The following is a 21796-nucleotide window of genomic DNA, read 5'->3' on the forward strand; positions in this document are numbered from 1 at the left end:
ACCCTTCCCCCCCCCTCCTCTCCTACGCAACAGGCCCCCCCTCTCCCTCTACCCACCACCCTTCCCCCCTCCTCCTCTCCTATGCAACAGGCCCCCCCCTCTGCCCCTTTACCCACCACCCTTCCCCCCTCCTCCTCTCCTGCGCAACAGCCCCCTCCCCCTCTCCAACAGGCCCCCCCCTCTCCCCCTTTACCCACCACCCTTGCCCCCTCCCCCTCTCCTGCGCAACAGGCCCCCCTCTTCCCCTTTACCCACCACCCTTCCCCCCTCCTCCTCTCCTGCGCAACAGGCCCCCCCCTCTTCCCCTTTACCCACCACCCTTCCCCCCTCCTCCTCTCCTACGCAACAGGCCCCCCCTCTGCCCCTTTACCCACCACCCTTCCCCCCTCCTCTCCTGCGCAACAGCCCCCTCCCCCTCTCCAACAGCCCCCCCCCCCCCCCTCCCCCTTTACCCACCACCCTTCCCCCCTCCTCCTCACCTGCGCAACAGGCCCCCCCTCTCCCCCTTTAACCACCACCCTTCCCCTCTCCCCCTCTCCTGCGCAACAGTCCCCTCCCCCTCTCCTGCGCAACAGGCCCCCCCCCTCTCCCCCTCATCACCAAGGCGATCCATTCTGCCTTAGACTCCATTCTCTCGGTCACTTTCTATGATTTCGCCTCACTCTTCTACTCTGCCTTTCGTAACACAGTTCGCAAGCGTCGTAGCACATATACCTGTACTTGTGGGCCCCACCTCACCTTCTTACTTCATCAGTGGAAGGCCAACCCTCCTCCCATTGTCACAGGTCGCCTCCCTTCATCATCTTTCTCCCCTCCTGCCACCCCCTCTTCCACATCGTTCACTATCACTTCCAGTGTTCCTTCCCCCGGGACTGCCTCTTCTCCTCTTTCGCTCAGGAGGACACCTCGGCGAGCGCCACCTCATGAAGTCTGCACCGGAGCTTCTTCAGTATATTCTGTTACCGGTGCCACAGGGTTACCATCAGGGACATGTCTTGTATCTCCATCAGTCATGCCCGTGCCAGGACTTACCTCTCCATCAGTCACACTTGTCCAGGCTTCTCCAGCGATCTCCAGACTTTCAATGGGAGGGATTGCACCAGGTACACCTCCTATTTGACCAGTGACGACGACTGTTGTACCCGTGACTTCCTCGACAGATGTATTGTTACGAAGGACTACAGCTGTTTCGTCTTCACTCCCTACCACTTTCACCGATGCAGTCATCACCATAGTTCAGGCGACCTCTGACCATGTTTTGGACCAGGTGTTGGACCTGAATCTTAGCCTGGGACCCGACTCCCACTCCCACGGGCTTTCTCAGGAGATGTCATCCCAGGGTGTACTTCACATTTCGGCCTCCCCAGGCAGAGACAGGACCAGAGACGGGAGTGGGAGCCCCTCTCGAGGAGATGCTCCATCGGCCACTTCAGCATCAGAGGAGGTATTTGAGGGAGGGATTCTGCCCCAATCTGTGGATTGCCCACCCCTTCATGAGAATGATATGTTCACAGCTTACATAGCTGCTTCATCGGGCCCACCTCTTTCAAATATTTCCCTGGTGGAAAAACAGAATGAAGATTACAGCCAACTACTATCTGTCCTTCACAAAAAACGCTCACCAGTATGTGGGGAAGAGGAGGATCTCAATCAAATCTTCACCATTCCCTTGCAGGACTGCCTCGCACAGAACAAAAAGATCTCCAGGGCCCCGACATGTTTTGTGCACTTGGACAAATTGGCACCTACAGGAAACATGTCAACCGAGGAAGAGGGAGCTCTCCCTGACATGTTTGAGGAATTGGGGGACGTCATTAATTTGGCAGACAGGATGAATTACAGCGACAGGTATGCGTGGATGAAAAGGTCCCTGCATCTTGCTCAACGTATCATAGACGACACCTTCATGCAGCTTGGGACAGCGGTCTTCAATTCCACAGGTTATGCTCATAAGCTCCTCTCTCAACAACAACATTTAAAGTTAGAATTCGAGAGAGCACAGGCAGCCCAGCAGCGCGCCACTAGCGTGACACTTCGACAACAGGAGGAAAGGTGGCAGAAAGAGAAGGACTCAGCAATACATGAGCGTGACATCGCTTGGAATATTCAGAAGGCTGCCCTTGAGGATCGCCTCCATAATCACAGGCAGGAATGGGAAGCAGCAATGACAACTCTATGCAGCCAACATGCCGCAGCTCTGGCAACTTTGCACAGCCAGCATGTCATAGAGGTGACGAGATTTCACCAGGAGATTACACAGTTAAAAGAGTCTATGTCTTCCTCCGAGATTGCCAAAGAAAAATCAGAATCCAGAGTGGCTGAATTGGAAAAGAAGCGTTCATCCATGGAGAAAGAATTCACAGCTCTTCGGATGCAGTTGGCCACCCTCCAGACTTCCTAGTCCACCTTGCAAGAGCAAAAGGATCATTACTACCGGCGATACCACCGATATAAAGACAAGTATGAAAATTTGAGAAATGTGATGGACACGCTTGAGTGTGAGGAGGAAGCACCCCATCCACAGATACCTATGACTGAGCCAGAGCAAAGGGATGCGCAAAAGGCCACAGAGCCAAATACGAAGGCGGAAGAGGAGAAGGCAGAGGAACAGGCTGCTGTTTACCACCCTCAGTAATCTCATACAAGGGTTGATACATGGGTGTTGGTGTTTGGGTTTTTTTTTTTGCACTGTTAGATTTTGCCAAGCTGTTTGGCCCTCACTGTAAATATCAGTGATGTACTCAGTTTTTTTTGCAATTTTCCATGCTGTCCCTTATCATGCAGCAGTTTATTTTTCACGTTTCAACTTAATACATATCTTGGATTACTCCCACGGCCAACCACATGGTCTGTACTCTTTCCTTTTCCTACTCCATCACCATATCAATGGTTTGTAAGTTTATTTTTATTTTTCTTTGACGGATTCGTCCTCCATTTCTATTCACCGGGACGGTGAATGATCCTGGCGGGGGAAACTGTTACCTTATCACACGACCACCTGTCGACAGGCGTTGACCACATGACGACATCTGTTGACCACATGTTAACCATGTGTCAACACAAGTTAGCCACGCGATCACACGGGTTCATCCAAGAGTACTGTCCGAGGCTGTCAACCACAGGTCAACCAGGAGTATCGTGTCCAAAGTGATCTCATCAAGAGCTGTGCACATGGAGAGTGAGCTTAGCACATGGAGCAGTCAGGAGTATTTATATTTACACATTGGTTCAGTGATACAGTGGTGCAGTGATGCGGTGAACTAGCTCACCTGCACATGGAGAATTTACACCATCAGGTTGGCGAGTTAGGGAGTCAGAAAGTCGTCGAAGCCATCAAGCGATGTGGTGAACCAGCTCACCTGCACATGGAGAATCTACACCATCAGGCTGGCGAGTCAGGGAGTTAGAAAGTCGCCGAAGCCATCAAGAGAGACAGCGGCGCAATGGCTATCCTCAACAGCTAAGGAGATAAGAGGATAAGAAAGGGGGGGGATTCTCAGCGAAGAAGGGACCCTCCAAGGCGGGGGATGAGGATGAAGGAGAAGGGAGAGAGAGAAAAAGGGGCATTCGGCATTCGGCAGGGGAGCGAAAGAGAGGAGAGTGAGGAGAGATAGAGGCTAGAGCTACGAGCTCGCCAAGGAGAGAATGTGGAGAGACTTGTGTGTACCCTTTGTCTACTATGGGGATAGACCTGTGTATTCTGGTGATTTGCGACTTGTGTATTCGCGTGACTTGCGACTTGTGACCTGGGGACACGTCCAGTGATATGTACATTGGCCAACTCAGTCACTTTCTCATCTCTCTTGTCTCTTCCCGATATGGGGATTGTTCACCAGTGTAGGATTTTCTTATTTTGCTTATGTTGTGGAGTTCACCGGTGATTGTCATTTAGCATAGTGCACTCGTACGTCATCGTTCACTGCAGTATAGCATATGACACTCGCACACTACTGCACGGTGCGCTCTGCACAATCCATTGCATTAGAGCATTGCAAAACTCATGCTTCTCACGCCAATGGCCTTTGGCCTCCGGTAACACCTCCGGAAGGATAGGAACCCCTCCCCTCAAACAGCCATACCCTTTGCTGAGGCACCCCCTCACCCCTGCTTGAGCAGACTCAATCAATGGTACCCAGGCATCTAGCCTAATCTTTCTTTGTAATGGAAGAGGATAGTTTGATTGAAGCATTGGGCGGTTCTTCCATCCTTCTTGGGGCTTCATGAGCGAGGTCTACTGTGAATTCTCTCCTGTTGCTGTGATTTTGATTCCAGCCGCCTGTTGTGGTAATTTCTGAAGTGCAATTAACTGGAAGGCTGTAACTGGTTTGTTGAAGCTGACTTTGGGGTTTGGTTAAGGTTTCAGTACGGATGGGCTGAGAGCTTGCTGATCTTGTAGTCATTTTTCTACTGGTCTGGCATCTCTGAAGGATGGGCTTAGAATCACATACTTACGGAAGCCACTCAGTATGGGCTTCCCTCTTGTGAAGAAGTCTGTGATTGGGGTCTCTGTCTGGCCATGAGTCTCATGACTACGTGTCTAAAAAATTGAACGTCTGCTCATTAGCAGTTTAGGGGGTTATAGGAAAGGTGTGCAAATTAATTCTCATTTGTCATGTAGGTTTTCTGTTGTTTAACTAATCGAGTATGATAATATGATTATGTCTAGGAGTCACAATATTAATAATGTTACTTAAAGTCCCTTCCCTGGCTCTTTCAAATGGATTTGAACATGGCCAGCAACATCAAAATTTATACAGAAGTCCCTTATTGGCCTCTTCTACCTAAATGTCTCTTAAACTTCTTCTACCTTATGTGAAATTGTGCCCCTTCTAGTGAGTGTCTGCAAACTCAGCTTGCACCCACTCACCGACAGCATGCACGCTTTGCAATGTTTTTTTCTTTTTACAAGGGGGTGGTGAGGGCTCACTCTGCTTACTTGCTAGTGAGAGATTTGCAATTTTTATCAGAATGTTGCTTGCCATGGAAGCATTGTCCATAAATCCTTAGGGTTCTTATTCATTGTTTCAAAGTGTATTCAAGGATACCACAATGCCGCTAGGGATGCTCTCTTCTGGTATTCCACTGTAGCATGGTGTAATACTAGAATTGTTAATTTTTTGTGTGTTCATTACTGTAAAACTCTAGACTGTAGGAAACATTTAGGTGTCCTAGATATGTATTTAAGAATAGTGTATATTGGCCGGCTCTTCTAATTCACAGCAAAACTTTATAGAAAACTAAACTTGTTACTTCTTTGGGTTTGTGGTTGGGAAGGTTTGGACAAAAGGAAACATTGAGGTGTCTTGCAATTGCCTTGAAGCTTATGCCAATAGGCAAGCAAACATTGACCGCTGAAGATGAATGCAACCTAACATTTGTGGGCTTGGTATGGCTTTTATGACCTCTTGTTACACATATAAATTTTTTGCTTTCAGTAAACCATGCATTCGACTAATATTTGTCACCCGTATTCTTGCTGTTTTGTGTTTTTGTTGGAAGAAAAGTGTCACTATTTTAGAGACAAGAAACGTTGCTTCTCCTACACATGACATAAATAAACAGAGGGCGAAATATGAATAGCTACCCTAAGGTATTACACAACATGTTTGAGAATAGGGAGCACAATTACACCCTGGGAAAGACTCTTGGTGGTCATAAATGTGTTTCAAAGCAAACAATCCCTAAGCTACCCTTATGTGGCTTAAGGGCTTGCTTAGGTGGAATAGAAGACTTTTGGTACACCATACTTGACCCTGAAATTTTTCATACTTTAAGCTTGTTAGTGTATTGCTGCCGTAAACTGAGGAAAACAGTGAGCAGGAACACATGGAGCTTTGATAGATCCCTTAAATTTTCTGTGGTGATATTTGTTACATTCCGAATCTAGACTTACCTATTAAAGATAAAGAAAATCAGGATTGACTTGAAAGTATTATCAGTGAAGGCCAAGCGAAGCAGCCTCTCATCACTCTTGATATGCCAGGCAAGGCAGAAACTACATTGGGGCTAAGTATGTTTAGAAATATTAAAGCCTTGCTTATACCCTTGTAGGTCAAGAGGTTAAGAATGCAAGGATAGGATATAGAGAGAAGAACCAATTGAGGCCCGAGACATATCGATGGAAAAGATGTGGTCTTACCAGTGTCCACATGTGAAGACAAGAGCCTTTCTATTGAGAATCAAGAGGAAAAAGAGAAGCACGATCCACGATGCTGTAGGACTGGAAGAATATCCAAAATAGCATCGGTGACAACTTACAAGACGGCAGAGTTGTGTTACTCAAATGTCACCGCTCATGCCTATTGTCTCTTCTAAATTTGATCCATCTACCAAGGGTCTCGCGATTGAACTAATTTTTATGACATGGTCAAAGAGAGAAATCTCAAACATCATCCAAAGACACCAGGGCTCCACTTGGGACCCTATAATCCTAGACCGAGTCCCGCCCAACGAAGCTAGACTACCTTGTGGTAGACTGTCTCACAACACCCATGAGCAAGACTAGTGAAGTGGGCTGGACAACAAATGCAATTATTAGACATGTTTGAGAAATACTAGAGGGTCTATATACCTTAGCCCAGCTTCTTTGTCTTCCACTCCCACTTCCAGGACCCTCGGACCAAGGCTCTTCTCTTTGACTCCTTGGTCCGACCAGCCGGTATGTATGGCAGCCCTTGTTGGGGACCTAACATGTCAGAGATAGAGTGGACACGGGTGGAGTGCCTACAGATCCTCATGCTCTCACGGATGATCCGGGGGAAACTATCTGTACCACATCACATCATTCAGGCCGAGTTTGGTGCTTCTCCACTCCAGCTAGATGCAGCCTTTCAGACCATCACATATCTACACCGGGTTAGATCATATGGGGACTGCACATCAGGGAGAGAGAGGTTGCCATGGGTGGCTGTCAATTCCTCCATGAGGTTGGCAGCAGAGGGAGACGAGTGATGCTGGTATGCACGAACTCACATATGGTTTGTGAGACTAGGGTTTCACATCAATAGGGTACCTCCTTTTCAGTACAGTTTAGATGCCCCTCCGGTACTCCCACCCACCATCCCGATCGGACCACACCTTTAGGACCTAGTTGGAACCAAGGGAGCTTCCAGTGAAGCTGAGTTTCTACAAAGATTACAAAGATCACAATCTTGATCTCCTACAGCTACACACCTTTAGGACCTAGTTGGAGCGAGGGAGCTTCCAGTGAAGCTGAGTTTCTACAAAGATTACAATCTTCATATTTCGGAGGAGGGGATCATCACACCACCGGGGTACACTGAGCTTCATATGCCTCACTCACTACGGATCTCCATCGGATAGTTTCGGGTATCATCACACCGCCTCTGCATAGAGAGCGGCAGAGCAGAGGGGATCCCTAGGGAGCATCGCATATGCATATTGTGCGACTGTCACGAGGTTGAGTCGGAGGAGCATTTTTATTTTCAGGTGCCCAGTGTACTACGAGATCCGAGGTTGCTACCACTGTCTCTTTAGAGACGGGCTCCGGGCTCCTTTCTAGATTCCTCGCCTACCCAGATCGGAGATGCCTCGCGGCCTTCATTCACGAGGGGGTCTGACACAAAGAGTACTTACTCAGGCGACGGGGCTTGCCCACACCATCAGACACCTCTCAGAGCAGGATCACAGAGTTCTTCCCATCGAGTGACATTGATCATCTAGTCTCTAGCCGCAGACGTGACAGAGACCCCAACCCGACAACCGTAGCACAACACACGAGACATCGAGGGGACACACAGATCACTCTGGGGGACCTCTTGTCATTGTTTAGACCCGAGATACGTCCCACGGGAGTCACAGTGGCTCTGGTCTTGCGTCGAGCCTCCTCCAGGAGACTGAGATGCACGGCACCCCTTGACGGACACCAACGTCCCATCACCCGCTATGCACCAACCAGGGCGACATGACATACGGAGGATTCCGCTCCGCTCCAATCTTTTTTCTTTTCATTGTCACACCCAGATGTATTTGATTATGTATGATCAGACTTAGGATTCAGCACGGGTGATGATGCTCGTTTTAGTAGCTCCACCCTTACTGTGATTTGTATCATGTTTTCTTTCAGTCTCATAGACCCATCAGTCTTCCGAAGACACTAATAAAATGTCTTTCTTTCTTTTCTTTCTGGGATAAATTTTTTCCAACATTGTTTCGGTTTCTGTTCACTACATATTGTAGACGTGTCTGAGACACCTCTAGTTTCCGTACATGGGGTGTACGAGCATGACATATTCCAGATTTTAGTCTCATGTGCATTTTTTGTCTTTTGCAGGTGTTAAGAATCCTTCTTTGCTTTCTTACTTTCTTTCTTTTCTCATTTGTTGAGGAACATTCATCTTTGTTTTCTATTTGATAGCCCTTGATTTTTGTTGGAGTAGTGAATCACCTGGCAAACGTCTTTGGAAAAGGAGCAAGAGTGTTTAAGGCTGCCAGTGCATAGCTTTTCCTCATAGATCTTTGTTCTTGCTGCTATTGTTCTCTAGGGTCCATGTTGTGCCTCTTCTCTCCTAGGCCCCCCAACTATCCTAACCCCTGAACTAGGGGATGGGCCAAGCCGACCAGAAGAGGAGCAGGCGAGGCTGGGCTGAGGGGGAGAGGAGAGCGGGGCTGGGCTGAGCGGGGCTGAGTGGGAGAGGCGGAGAGGAAGTAAGAGGGGAGGGTAGAGTGGAAGAGGAGCGGAGGGCTGGGTTGAGTGGAAGAGGAGCGGAGGGCTGGGTTGGACTGAGCCGAAGAGCAGGGCTAGGCTGGCCCGAGCGGCAAAGTAGCAAAGGGCTGGGCTGGGGAGAGAGAGAGAGAGAGATTGAGAGAGAGGGAGATTAATGTCCTCAGAAGGCCTCGCAGATCTATGGGACATAGTGCAAAACACATCAAAAGGAAAGAAACCCATACAAGCCACAAAGGGCTGGAGCAAAGGGCGCGCTAAGGCCCTTTGCTAAGTACTATGCTGAAATAAAAAGCTCAATAGCTCAAGCAAAACCCAATACAAAATATATCACGAGGATGGTGGAGCTAGGCTCAAACTAGAGCTAGAGCCTGGGACTCAGAATTCGAAACCGGCACCGTGGTGGCACGCCTACGAGTGGCAAAAATGTATCGGATCTGCGGTTGTCGAGTGGTCTCATGCTGTGGTGGCGGGGGGGGACGTGGTCTCCTCGATCTGTGAACTTGTTGAGCTATGTTCAGAGTGACCCCTCATCTCGGGCGGTCTCCTCTGAGGACTGACCTCAATAGAGGGTGCTATGGTTGCTCTCCGTGTTGCAGGTGGCCTCTGCATCACTCTCTCAGAAATCCAGACTGCCCACATATCATCTAGCTCCTCCTCCATCCCACTGTCCCTTGGTGCTGATTCAAAGATATAGAAATACGTGACCTACCGCTATGTCTAGTCTACCTCTGTATCCTATGGTCTAATGGCCTCCTGTTGCTCTCTGATCTATCGTAGCAGGGTCTTCCTGTGTCAGTGCATCTCAAGCAGGTAAATCCCAACGTAGACTTGGTCATGGAAGTGGATCAATCATGATAGTTGGGCCAAAGCCACTCCCATCCTGGTAGAGATAGTGGTATCGCCCTCGAATCTCGTAGTAGGATGGGCAGACGTAGAGAAAGTGCTCCTCTGTCTCAATCGCTCCCAGTGTGCATAGCATGCAGATCCGTTGCTCTCTGGGTATACGTGTTGCTCTCCCTATCTCAATCCTCAACTGATGGGATGAAACCCGCATCTGCCCAATAGCGGTCCTCAATGCATGCGAGACTCCTTTGTCCTTGAGATACTGGGGCATGATGATGAATCCCTCCTCCAAGATGCTCAAGAAGTGATCGTGGTAAAACCGGGTCGTAGTGGGGAGCTCCTGGTCACCCCCCCAAGTCTAAGATGTGTAGAGAGAAAGAAAGAAAGAAAGAAAGTTTATTAAAGTCTTCGGAAGACCGATGGGTCTATGAGATTGTGAAAATCCTGATACAACGAGCTGTGGTAGTGGAGCTACTAAATGAGCGTCCATACCAATGCAAAATGCAAAATGCAAAAAATGCAAAAAATGTAGAATGGCAATACTAAGTCCTAAGTACAACATAGTCATGTCGATGGTCGACTATATATCAATCTCAGCATCATCATCAATATCATCATCATCCCCAGCAACAGCAAGATATCAGGATGGATGAGGCAGTGGAAGCATGAAGTCGGCAATAGAGTGTTGTCAGTCACTCAAAGGTGCGGTCCTGGCACATCTCCTGGTCGTAGCTCTACGTCTAACCAGGGCTACTGTGACCCCTGTCGGTCGGGCTCCAACTCTAAACAAGGAGGGGATGTCTCCAAGTGTGATCTGTGTGTCGACCCTCTGTCTGAGCTGTCGGGTCACGGGCTTCGGGTCACGGTCATGTCGAGGCCTCGTCTCGTTGGGGTCCATGTGATCTAGCTGAAAGAACTCCGTGATAGAGCTCTGAGAGGGATCAACCGAGGAAGAAGTCTGCTCCTGTCTTCGTGCTCGGAGTATCCTCTCGCGGTGTCTAAGTGCCTCATGAATGAAACCTGCCAAACACCGCTGGTCTGGGTAGGAGAGGAAATGGGCTAAAATCCCATAACTATCTCTGAAGAGGCAGTGGAAACGTCCTCAAATCTCATAGCACACAGGACACCTGAAGATGAAATGCTCCTCTGTCTCAACCTCCTGTATGTCACATAGTGTGCATATGCGCCGCTCTCTGGGTAGTTGCTCTGCTCTGCCGCTCTCGATGCGAAGTCTGTGTGAAGAGACCCGGAACCGCCCAAGAGAGATCCTCATCGAGTGGGGTAGGTGAATCTGTGTGTATCCTGGTGGGTCAATGAAACCCTCCGCTGTGATATGTAAGAAGTGATCTCTGTAGAAGCTAAGCTTCACTGGGAGTTCACTCGGTTCCAACCAGGTCCGAAAAGTGTGTAGCTGTAGTAGATCCTCACGGATAACCTGGTTGACCTCGTGTGATAAGAGGGGAGAGAACGGAGCATCCATGCTATACTGGAAGGGAGGTAGTCTATCCATGTGGAGCCCCAGTCCCTCAAACCATCTCTCTGTACGTGCATACCAGCACCTCTAATCTCCTCCTGCTGCAAGTGCCATAGAAGAGGATAGAGCTGTCCATGGTAGCCTGCTACGCCCCGAGGTATAATCCCCATATTCCCTAACTCGGTACATATATGTGATGATCTGAAATGCAGCATCTAGCTATAAAGGGGGTGACCCAAACTCAGCCTGAATGATCTGGTGAGGAACGGATGACCTACCACGAATCATCCGTGATAGCATGAGAACCTATAGCCGCTCCACACAGGCCCACTCTGTATCCAACAAGTCTGGCCCCCAACAAGGACTACCGTACATCCCCGCTGGGTGAGCCAAGGAGTCAAAAAGCAACCCCTTGGTACGTGGATCCTGAAAGTGTGAGCGGAAGCACTGCCTCTCTAGCCTGGCCAATGAGGCATACCCTCTACTCAAGCGTGCCTGCATCGCGGGTCTCATAGTGAAGCTTGGTCTGAAGCTCGGTCCAGAGAAGATAACCCCAAGATAAGTGTATGATGAAACTATCTCAACAGATGACCCCGCAAATGTGAACTGCTCCTGACGCATGATGGCTCGAGATGTATTGAAGATCATGACCTTGGTTTTACCCAGGTTGAGCTTCAAATCATGAGACTCACAAAAGGACTGTAGTGCGTCTAGGTGTCTCTGAAGCCCCTCTACTAAGGAAGACGAGAGCCACGTCATCTGCATAGAGCAAAATCTAGATCTAGAGCTAGAGGAGATCTAACCGTATGATATGTTTGATCTCATCTCGCAGGATAGACTCAGGGGTGCATCCATATTGTACTGAAAGGGAGGGAGCCTGTCGATTTGAATTCCGTGTCTGGCAAACCATGCGGATGTACGTGCATACCATGTGTTCGCTCCGCTCTCAGCTAATCTTCTGGATGACTCTAGGGCCAACCTCAGTGTTCTACTATGGGGTAGGGCCCAAACTCTATGAATGAATGTCACCGTGTGGAAGATGGCATCAGTCTGTAGTGGTGTCATGGCGAATTATGCATGTACAATCTCATGAGGGATTGAGGGCTTGCTCCGAATTATTCTAGATCCCATGGTCATTTGTAGTCGCTCAAATATCCTCCACTCTGCTATCTGTAGATCACAACCCCAAAAGGGTGTTGCATACATGGCAGTCGGTCGCACTAGTGTGTCAAAGAGCCAGCACTTCGTCGGTGGATCTTGAAAGTGTACGTGGAAACATTGTCTCTCCAATCGTGCCAAAGCACCCTGCCCCCACGTGAGCCTTTTGGTGTCTAGATCTCGCCTCCTCAATGATAACCCTTAGAGTGAAGTGTGATCTAGGGTAGAATGTTGTCTCCGAAATCTTGTCTGTCCTAGTACCCGTTGCACCCGAGCCTCTATGTGACTATTGAGCTCCCTCTCTAAAACCGATCCATAAATCTTGGCCAGCATATGGCCAATCATGAGGGTACGGTAATTCCTAGTCTCCATAGGATCTTCGGCTTTCTGTATGGGCACAATAGTGGTGGTGCTCCAAGCAGGTGGGAAGCCGTGACACAGCCCGATTGAACATCTATGCTAGGACCGGAGCTAAGTTTCTCCTGAAACTCAAAAACTCAAAACCAATACTCAAAATACAAAACCAGGTGTCGTGGTGGCCCTCCAATGAGCTGCAAAGGTATCTCGTATTTGTGTCTGTCGAGTCGTCTCTCGTTGTAGGGGGGGGCGTGGTCTCTGTGATCTCTATATCTAGTAGCCCATATTGAGAGTGACACCTTAGGTCTTGTTGATATAGGCTAGACCTCCATCGTGCATGTTCTGGTTAGCCTCTGTGGTCTCTCTGTGTCTGGCTTTGCAGCTCTGCGTCATCTCTTCCCGCAGATTCACTTCGGCTAGCTCCTCCTCCTCCACTCCACTATGTCCTAGCACCAACTTAAACGCATAAAAGTCCGTGACATGTCTTTATGCTTGGTCAAACCTAGCTAAGAGTGGCCCAAAGCATAGTCTACATATGTCAGATCCACTGCTCTCTAGGTGCGCTTGTAGGCTCTACCTACCTCGTTCCTCAGCTGATGGGATGAGACCTGCATCTGGCCAATGGAAATCCTCAATGCATGTGAAACTACTCCTTTGATACTCTCAAGAAGTGGTCATGATAGAACATGTGAAACTACTCCTCTGATACTCTCAAGAAGTGGTCACGATAGAATTGGATCTTGGTGGGAAATTTTGCCCCCCCCATTCCCCCATAGTCCGTAGTGTTTAGAGCTGGAGTAGATGCAACCGTATGACAAGGTTGATCTCATCTCATGGGATCAGGGGGTCTGGTGCATTCAAGCTGTAATGAAAGGGAGGGAGTCAGTTCTAATTGGTGAACCATCTAGATGCCCGGGCATACCATGCCGTGCTCACCCCTCTATCTACTAGTTTCCTAGATGACTCTACTGCGAACCTTGTTTATCTCTAACGAGGCAAAGTCCAAACCCTATGAAGGAATGTCATTGTCTAGAAGATAGCATTAGAGTCTGAAGTGGTGCGATGGCGAACTCTGCCTCTACTATTTGATGAGGAACTAAAGGCTACACCAAATCAACCAGGATCCCATAATCACCTATAGTTTGTCAAACCCCCTCCAGTTAGTCACTGAGAGGTCACTCCCCTAGAAGGGTGCTACATACATGGTTGTCGGCCTCACTATTGAATCGAACAGCCATCCCTTCGTCAAAGGGTCCTAGAACTGTTCCTGACAGCATTGGTTTTTTTTTCCCCCCAAGAAAAGTACTTCATTAAGCATGAATAAAAACCGCAGAGCAAGCTCAAGTGCGGAGTACATCATGTCAAGCATGAGAAAAAAAAAAACAGCTCAGAATGAGCAAACAAAAATCCCAGGTGGCAGCTGAAAATGCCACCTCATCCCTGACAGCATTGTCACTCTGACCTCGTGCAAGATCGGGCTAGGACGTCATGTCCATGTGCAAAATGCTCAGTCTGCAATCCCTCATGATCCTAGGCTTTCCAGTTGTGGAACTGGCGTAGCGCAAGTCGCACGAGCTGTGTAGTGAACAAAAAGGATGTGGTGGGCCTAGGCAAGGAGGGCATGTCAAGTGATGCCTAGATTAGAATGTTGTAGAGCCACAAGTGATGTCTCGTATGTGTGCCAGATGTTTGGATCCGTGATGGGGATAGGTGGCTTCCCCTCATAGAGAAGCTCCTATGCAATGGTGGGTCCCCTCCTCGGAAGCATCGGATCACCTCATCCAGCCTACATGAGGAAAGCATGCCTCTTACAGCGTGACATCCACTGCGCATCAGATGTTGTCAGGTGGGCCAAAGCTCGCTCACGTATGAGGTGGGATCTCATCTCTCAGCACTCATCATCATACTATGGATTCTAGGGCACCTTCCCGGTGGCAATGAGGGGGCCCCCCGGGGGGGGGGGGGGGGCGGCTTTTCTGAAACTTGATGTTCACAAGGCTTAATCGCCAATTTGCCTGAAATTCAAAGCCAAATATTCAATGGATTGTCATTTGATGTTTGTGAATTTAATGATTAATGTCAATTGTTAAAAAACTAGACTCTTTCTAACGTGATGCTTGTAGCTGGACTCTTTAAACTTGTCATTGATATTGAGAATTCAAGGTATTATGTGTGTGATAACCATGTCACATAATAATTGCATTCCCATTCCTATCCCCCTTCCTTTTTTTCTTGAACCGTTGTCCCCATTATCATTCTTGTTTCCAACACCATGTCATATGATGATGTGGCAGTGACATGGCATTCTCAGTCCCCAATTTTTCGCAAGGCATTCCTGTTCTTGTTCATGTTCCCATTTCCGCATCTATTCTCGATCCCTTGTATCCATCCATTTGGCATCTTGTAGAAGTAGGAGTAGTGGTGAATTCATGGTTTCTCTCTATTATTTCAGTTCTTCTAGATATGTTGACATAGCAATATTGATTGCACAAAATTTTGGCTTGTAGGTATCATTCAATTTATAATGTATTCTTTTATTCCATGCATCAAATGTCATTTTGGGTCATATTCTGCCAGCATTTAGGAGCCACCCTACCACCCATTGTTTGGACCTTCTTTCTATGTAGCAAATCTGCAGGTATGCCGATCCCAAGAATGTAGGTGTGAACTTGAATGCAAGTGGGGGACTGTCCAGCTAGTAACGAAAAAGAAGAAGTGAACTTGGAACTATATAAACAAAGAGGTTCTCTGTGTGTGCGTGTGAGTGGCCATGCTACATGTGTGTATTTTGTGATTTATAGGCTCAGCAGCCTACTCCCAATTTGCTGCTCTTCTATTGCATCAAGAGTGGTTTCTTCTCTTCTGCCCAACCTCAAGCTTGCCACATTCTCTGTTCTTTTATTGTCGAGCGTCCATGCGCACTTAAGCATAAAAAGGTGTACTCTTTCCCAACTGATGCGACTGAGGTTTATTTATACTTCCTAAATAATCAGATGGCAAGCTTAACTCTACTTATAAAGGAGACTCGTAGTCTCCTCGAATTCGCTTGGACATAAACTCAACAAGTGACATTAATGTTTGTTTGTATGCCTTGACTTTATGCAGGTAGTACAACACAAGTTAAATTATCAAATAAATATAGAATATAAGTCATATATGGATACATGGCACCACACTTTTCATCACCCCCTGCACTTGGCAGCCTATGTGTATTCCACAAGCACCTGTTCTGAACATCTGCATTCATTCTCTTTCTGGCATCCATTGTGACCTGTTAAAGAGAAGAGGTGGGAAATGAACCACTCATGGGTTTAGCACTGACAGACAAGAGCAATATTGTAGGACAAGGTGAGCAACCATCTAATGGTCCACTAACAAAGAATAAGAGAAGACAAACTTGGCACCTGGCTTTAGTGCTTGATAGCTTTAGCAGGAAGACGAGGAAAACTTAAAGTTAACAGAGTAGATGGAATAGAGGAAAGGGACATGGCATTGCTGAGCTGCCCCAACTGAGCTTGTGTGTTGGGGAAAAACATTATGAATAGACCGAATACCCATCACAAAGGGCAACATCTCAACAGCTAGAAGGATTTAAGGAATACGTGCTTTTGGTATAGCTCAGTGTTTTGTGGAGAAACATTTACCTATCATACAATGCTGCTGTCTCATTTCTAATGCAGATCCTGGTACGGTTTCAGGTGGGAATGCTTGATCCACCAAGGGAGGAAGTGAAAAGTGCATTAGCAGTTTGTAGGGCAGCTGGAATCAGAGTTATTGTTGTTACTGGAGATAATAAGGTGGATCCTTTGACTGAATATCTTGTGCTATGGATCTAGTTTATGTGATTCTATTTGGTAAATTCAACTGTATTCTCATTGGCTGTCTGACGCGATATTCAAAGTGGCTGAAAGTCTGTTGTGTGTTTCATGGGAATCTCATAGTGTTGTTAATCTTCATCTTCATTGGTACATTATGGCAGTAGGCTACAGCAGAAGCGGTTTGCGACCGTATTGGAGCTTTTGATCCCTTTGATGATAAATCAGGGAAATCTTTGACGGCATCTGAATTTGATGACATGTCACCTTTGCAGCAGGCTGTGGCTCTTCAGAGATTAGTCTTGTTTTCAAGGTAATTTAGTGCTCCTCGGGGGCTTGCATGTCATACCCATGTCGGATGAGATTGGATTAGCGTTGAGCTTCTTCCAGTGAAGTGAATTTAGAACCATCTCATTTTCAATGTAAGTCTTTACAAGCACGCATCTGTGATCTTCTTTGTAATGACATCTTTGCATGCACGAATTTAGACTTTTCTCTATAACGATGTTATGACGACTTCAAAACTTTTTTCCTGAGTATGTTACCACCATTGTTGCTATTGATTGAGCAACACCAAGTCCTCTATATTGAATGTACACAAAATATCAGGTCAGAAAATGTGTGCGAGTGCGCGCCCGCATCCGTGCTTGTATGCAAGCCACCACTAGATGGCAATAAATATGAGATATGAGCTTGTTGATTCCATCTCTTCATCCTCCATGAAAGTCGCACTTCCATGAAAGTTTTGATACTTGTCCAAGACTCCAGTTGGGCTTTGACTTCGATCCCCTCACAAGAGCGGTGCTGGCTCGAGCTGCAGGTGCCACATGAGTTCCGTACTAGGTTTTTGTCCGGCCTCTGCACTAGCCTCCATGAAAGGGAGATCTCTTATTTCTTCAAGCTGTTAACCCATGCAGGTCTGCCCATGAGACCACTGGGGATGTTCCTGGATTTATCTAGTATAATGGATCACTGCTTGTGCAGATGTGTACAACTCAGAGGGATCAGCAATGTTCTCTCAGGATTGTGGCCCTTCCATCTATCATACTTGACTTTCTGACAAGTGAGGCATTCTATAACAAACTTCTGTATATCCTTATGCATGGCTGGCCAATAAAAATACCTCCCCAAAGCTTGGATAGTAGCTGCAATTCCTCTATGCCCAACATATGGAGGTGCATGGCATTCTTCCAAAACCTTCTGCCTTATATCTTGAATGATGCATAGGTAGTCATGTTTCATTAAATAGCCATCTTTCATGGAATATGCCCCTCCTGCATTTGTGCATTATCTCTGCAAAGTCTGGGTCACTAAGAGATTGCTCTCTCATCTCTTCAAGATCCTTATGGTAAGCAATGGTTACATTATTGACCTGGGGTCTTTGAGACAAGGCATGTGCCACTCTATTTTGATCTTCAGGTGTATGGACAATCTGAAAATGATACATTGACAGCATATTTGCCCATTTCATTTGCTTACGTATGTGTGGAGCTGTAAGAGGTTCTCTTTGATGACTTGGTTCGAACCTGATGATATGTGAGTGGAGTGGATCGGGCCTCAAGGCTTTTACTGGAACTCCTATAATCCCCCTCTGTCTTTAGTGCTATAGATGACATCAAGCCAGCTACAGTACCTTGTGCCGTCCTGATGTTGTGGATTGTGACAGCTTCTTTTGGTTCATGTTTTTCAACAGAGATTGAATTGTTCTCCTCTTATGATGTATATGTTTGGTCATGAAACAAGGTGTTTGAGGCTCCCCCGTCTCTTTGATCATTTTTAAAAAAAAACTGTAATAGATATCGCTCTATTTACAACAAGATGTCATACGATTTCATTGAGAAGGGATTTGTCAATGGGATGTTGACCACATTAATTGTTAGAAGTTAGTTATTGTCCACTGGCCCTTGATTTTTTGTATGCATTGTATTGTCCTATAGAGGACTAATGCTTCCTGCTTTAGGGTTAAGTCCTCGCTATGTTTTCACACTTGTGTTTGCATATGTTTACTCATGTGTAGGGTTTCAGCTATATCTGGGTGCATTTTTCTATACATAATCTTAGTTCTCTCAAGTGTGCTTTCCTCATGCACACAATGACATTTTTTCTTGAATTTCTCTTGTTGTATGCACAGATTCTTTATTTGATAGCTTAGACTAAGATCTAATCATATGTAGAACTGATGTGCATTAAAGTAAAGGTTGAGAACATTGAGGATCTGATTTGCAAATACAATGCTTTAACAAGTATGTAGGCTATCTAGAGCAAGAATATCGCTAGTTTTTAAATGTTGATATTTTATATTGATCTTCAGCAAGCAACGCATTATTGGTAGTGGAAAATGGTGAATTTCATCTATATTCAGGCTGTAAAGTAATTTATTAGAACACAAGCTCAAGTCTGTTGTGCCATTACATTTTGTTACAAATCTTTGAAGCTTACAATGAACTCTTTGAATGTTTTATCTTCGGGATTGACCACTACTGCATATTGGTAGGACATGCGATTTTGGCTGATGTTTCACTAAATGCCAGTCTACATTTTCTACATATGTTGACAACCTGATGGATCTTTTTCAGTGAATTGTTAAGGGGTATACACAAGACTTACACTTGATTATCTTTGTTTGTACATCCAGTAGGAATATTCCCATATGTTAACAGTCTTTAAAATGGTATTACCGTATATGTTTCTGCTGCTGATTGCTACGAAGGTTGTGCTGTAAGTGTTGTGCATGTGCTGCCTTTTTTACAATTTCCTGTGTTTGTATATTTAATTTAAATCGAGATTTTTCTTGATCTTCAGGGTGGAGCCTTCCCATAAAAGCATGCTGGTGGAAGCACTCAAGCGCCAAAATGAAGTCGTGAGTTCTTATAGATATTTTCTGAGTTAGCATATCTGCAGGAGTCAGTTTGGGCTACACATAATTCCAGTTCTTACAAGCTTTGCAAACTGTCCATCCATGCATGAGAAATTGCTAAGGCAGATGTGTATGTGCATCTGTCCGACATCTTTCTCCAGCTAGACATGTGTGAATTTGATATTCAAAAAGTTCATTAGAAACTGGATTCTGTGTTAATCTTATTTCAAATACGACAATGTAATGCAAATAATCAGCCTCATCGGCTGATTACCGACATCATAGCTGAAGATACTCTCAAGTTTTCTGGACACTAAAGGTTTTGCTTCATCAATGGCATAGCAAAGCTACATTTGTAGCGTGAAAATCAACATTGTTCACTGAGTCGGTGATACTTACTCCCTCAGAAAGTGCCAAGTTCCCTTTCAGAGCCTCTCCTAAATCGTTATCTGATTTTTCAAAACTGAACCCAATACAGTATTGGAAAGTGCAGTTGGACAGTTGCAATTCAAGGCTTTCAAGGGAAGGCTTCATTCGCGTCATGAGGTTGCAAGGCTAGGGATTGCTTGTCTGGAACACCTAGTCCGCTGTTTATGGTCCATCAGTCAAGATAAAGAGACCTAGAGCTTTTGTTGCACCTCAAAGAAAACAACAGCTGGAAAGGCCAGAAATTGCTTGTCTGGAAGACCTAGATCAAGATGGAGACCGAGAACTTTTGCTTCTCCTCAAAACAAAGGAGGATTTGTGTAATAACAGTTCCTGTGACTGTGGATGCAGGTTGCAATGACAGGAGATGGTGTTAACGATGCCCCTGCATTAAAAAAAGCAGACATAGGAATTGCTATGGGATCCGGAACTGCTGTGGCTAAGGTACAGTATTCCCCTCCACAAAACAAAATATCACAAGAACAGAATGTTCTGTCAGATTTGGCCCAGTGCATGTTCATTACAAGGCAATAAGTAAATATTACCAGAATTTGGAGTTCCAGTTTTAGAGAAATCAAGTATCTATCAAGGTTGCTCTTTAAAGCATAAAAAATGCCCATGGTCTAATTTCCTGTTATTTGTGCAAGTTGTTGCTTTCGATGAAGATGGATCCCTTCCTTCTTGTCCTTTGGGTGGAGAAGTGGATAAGACATTGTGGGGACAATTTACTGTTTTGTGCAGGGTGCTTCAGACATGGTTTTAGCAGATGACAACTTCGCAACCATTGTTGCTGTGAGTATATCTGAATTTCTGTTGTAACTTTTGACATTCGACAAAGATATTTACTATTTGGCCAAGTACCTGAGATTGTATACTCTATTGCACGCTTTCTGGAAAGAAAATTGTATTCCTTGGAACAAATTTGTTAAGCACATTTCCTGTAAATGAAGGTTTTTTCTAATAAGAATGTACCACAGAACAAAAAACTGCTGAATACACACAAATAACACCAAGGAACTGCTGAATACACACAAATAAATGATATTTGTAAATTCCTCACATAAAGAGCTAAAGGAAGCGTGAGGGAGAATTCACCAGGGGCTTTCTGAATATAAACCATTTATATTCTTCTATGGCATCTTTTGAATGATCTAGCATTAGGAAATCTGCTTATTGGTGCATGGACGTATGGATGCATATGTTTCTTCTCTCTGTACGTGTGGGTGAGCAAGCAGGAGTTGGGGCATGCATGTATTACAAAGAAGCCAGGGCTTTATGAGACAACAAGTTGCAGATGAAAGAATTGAAAGAGAGCGCTTTAGATATTTTCAGCTGAAGACAAGTTTGGAGGGTATGACATAAATAACTGACCAAAATTATCATGTCAAATGAATATCTTCATTTACAAATTTGAAATTCAAAATCCTCTGCATAATATTCAGGTAAATACAAGGAAAAAGATCAAAATTATATTAACATGTAGGAAAGACAAAATGGTGTATGAAACAAACTCTGCTGACATATATCAAGTGTACATAAATGATCTTGGAAATACATAATTGAAATCTTTATAAAAGTTCCCATCAAATGGTGCTTGTATGTCACTGCACTAAAGCTGGAAACTAAATCGCCACAGTGACCATCTGCTCATAGTCAGTATCTCCCAATCCTTACAAGCTCTTCTCACTTTTCTGGGCTTCTGTAAAGAAAGGGGCGCTATCCCGAGTTTTAAACCTTCAAGGGTAAAGTGACCAAATGGATGGTTGAGTGCAGGCCATATTCTGAAGGGACCTTCTTTATGTTAAAGGTCCTCAAGGAAAGAGCTCTGCATCTAGAGATGGACGGCTAGTAGAGGAGTCTCTCAGCATAGATGGGTTGGTGAGGAAGGAAAAAAGGGGAATCTCTCTGCTCCTTGAAGAAAAGTAAAACTCTTCACAAATCCCATAATCAATCAAACACTAATATAGATATAAAATGCTTCTTAGATTTTGATTCCCCTAAGGTTGCACTCAGGTTCTATATCTCAGCCCCCTCCCCATTGGGAGAGGAAGGCATTCATGATGTGGCGATGCCATGTCATACCTTCACTTTGATCCGGTACTCGAAGACCAAGCTATTCCATTCTCACCTTTAGATTCCCTTGCCTTCCCAAAGTACTTCCTTCTACACACTATTTGGGC

The 21796-nt window shown here is 45.8% G+C and overlaps 1 protein-coding gene across 2 annotated transcripts in view; it reads left to right on the top strand.

Annotated features, from left to right (window-relative positions):
- ECA3 (endoplasmic reticulum-type calcium-transporting ATPase 3) overlaps window positions 1-21796 on the top strand; it is a 204977-nt gene that overhangs the window by 165602 nt on the left and 17579 nt on the right. For both annotated transcript variants that reach the window (XM_087378846.1, XM_087378844.1), the window contains 6 exons: window positions 5275-5386; window positions 16217-16315; window positions 16501-16646; window positions 19136-19193; window positions 19968-20060; window positions 20358-20408. In XM_087378846.1, the coding sequence (XP_087234972.1) occupies window positions 5275-5386; window positions 16217-16315; window positions 16501-16646; window positions 19136-19193; window positions 19968-20060; window positions 20358-20408 (559 nt within the window). The remainder of the gene's footprint in view (window positions 1-5274; window positions 5387-16216; window positions 16316-16500; window positions 16647-19135; window positions 19194-19967; window positions 20061-20357; window positions 20409-21796) is intronic.

Source organism: Dipteris shenzhenensis, chromosome 9 (genome assembly GCF_047967505.1).
Source record: "Dipteris shenzhenensis isolate YYH24624 ecotype China chromosome 9, Dip_SZ_1.0, whole genome shotgun sequence".
NCBI classification, from domain to species: Eukaryota; Viridiplantae; Streptophyta; class Polypodiopsida; order Gleicheniales; family Dipteridaceae; genus Dipteris; species Dipteris shenzhenensis.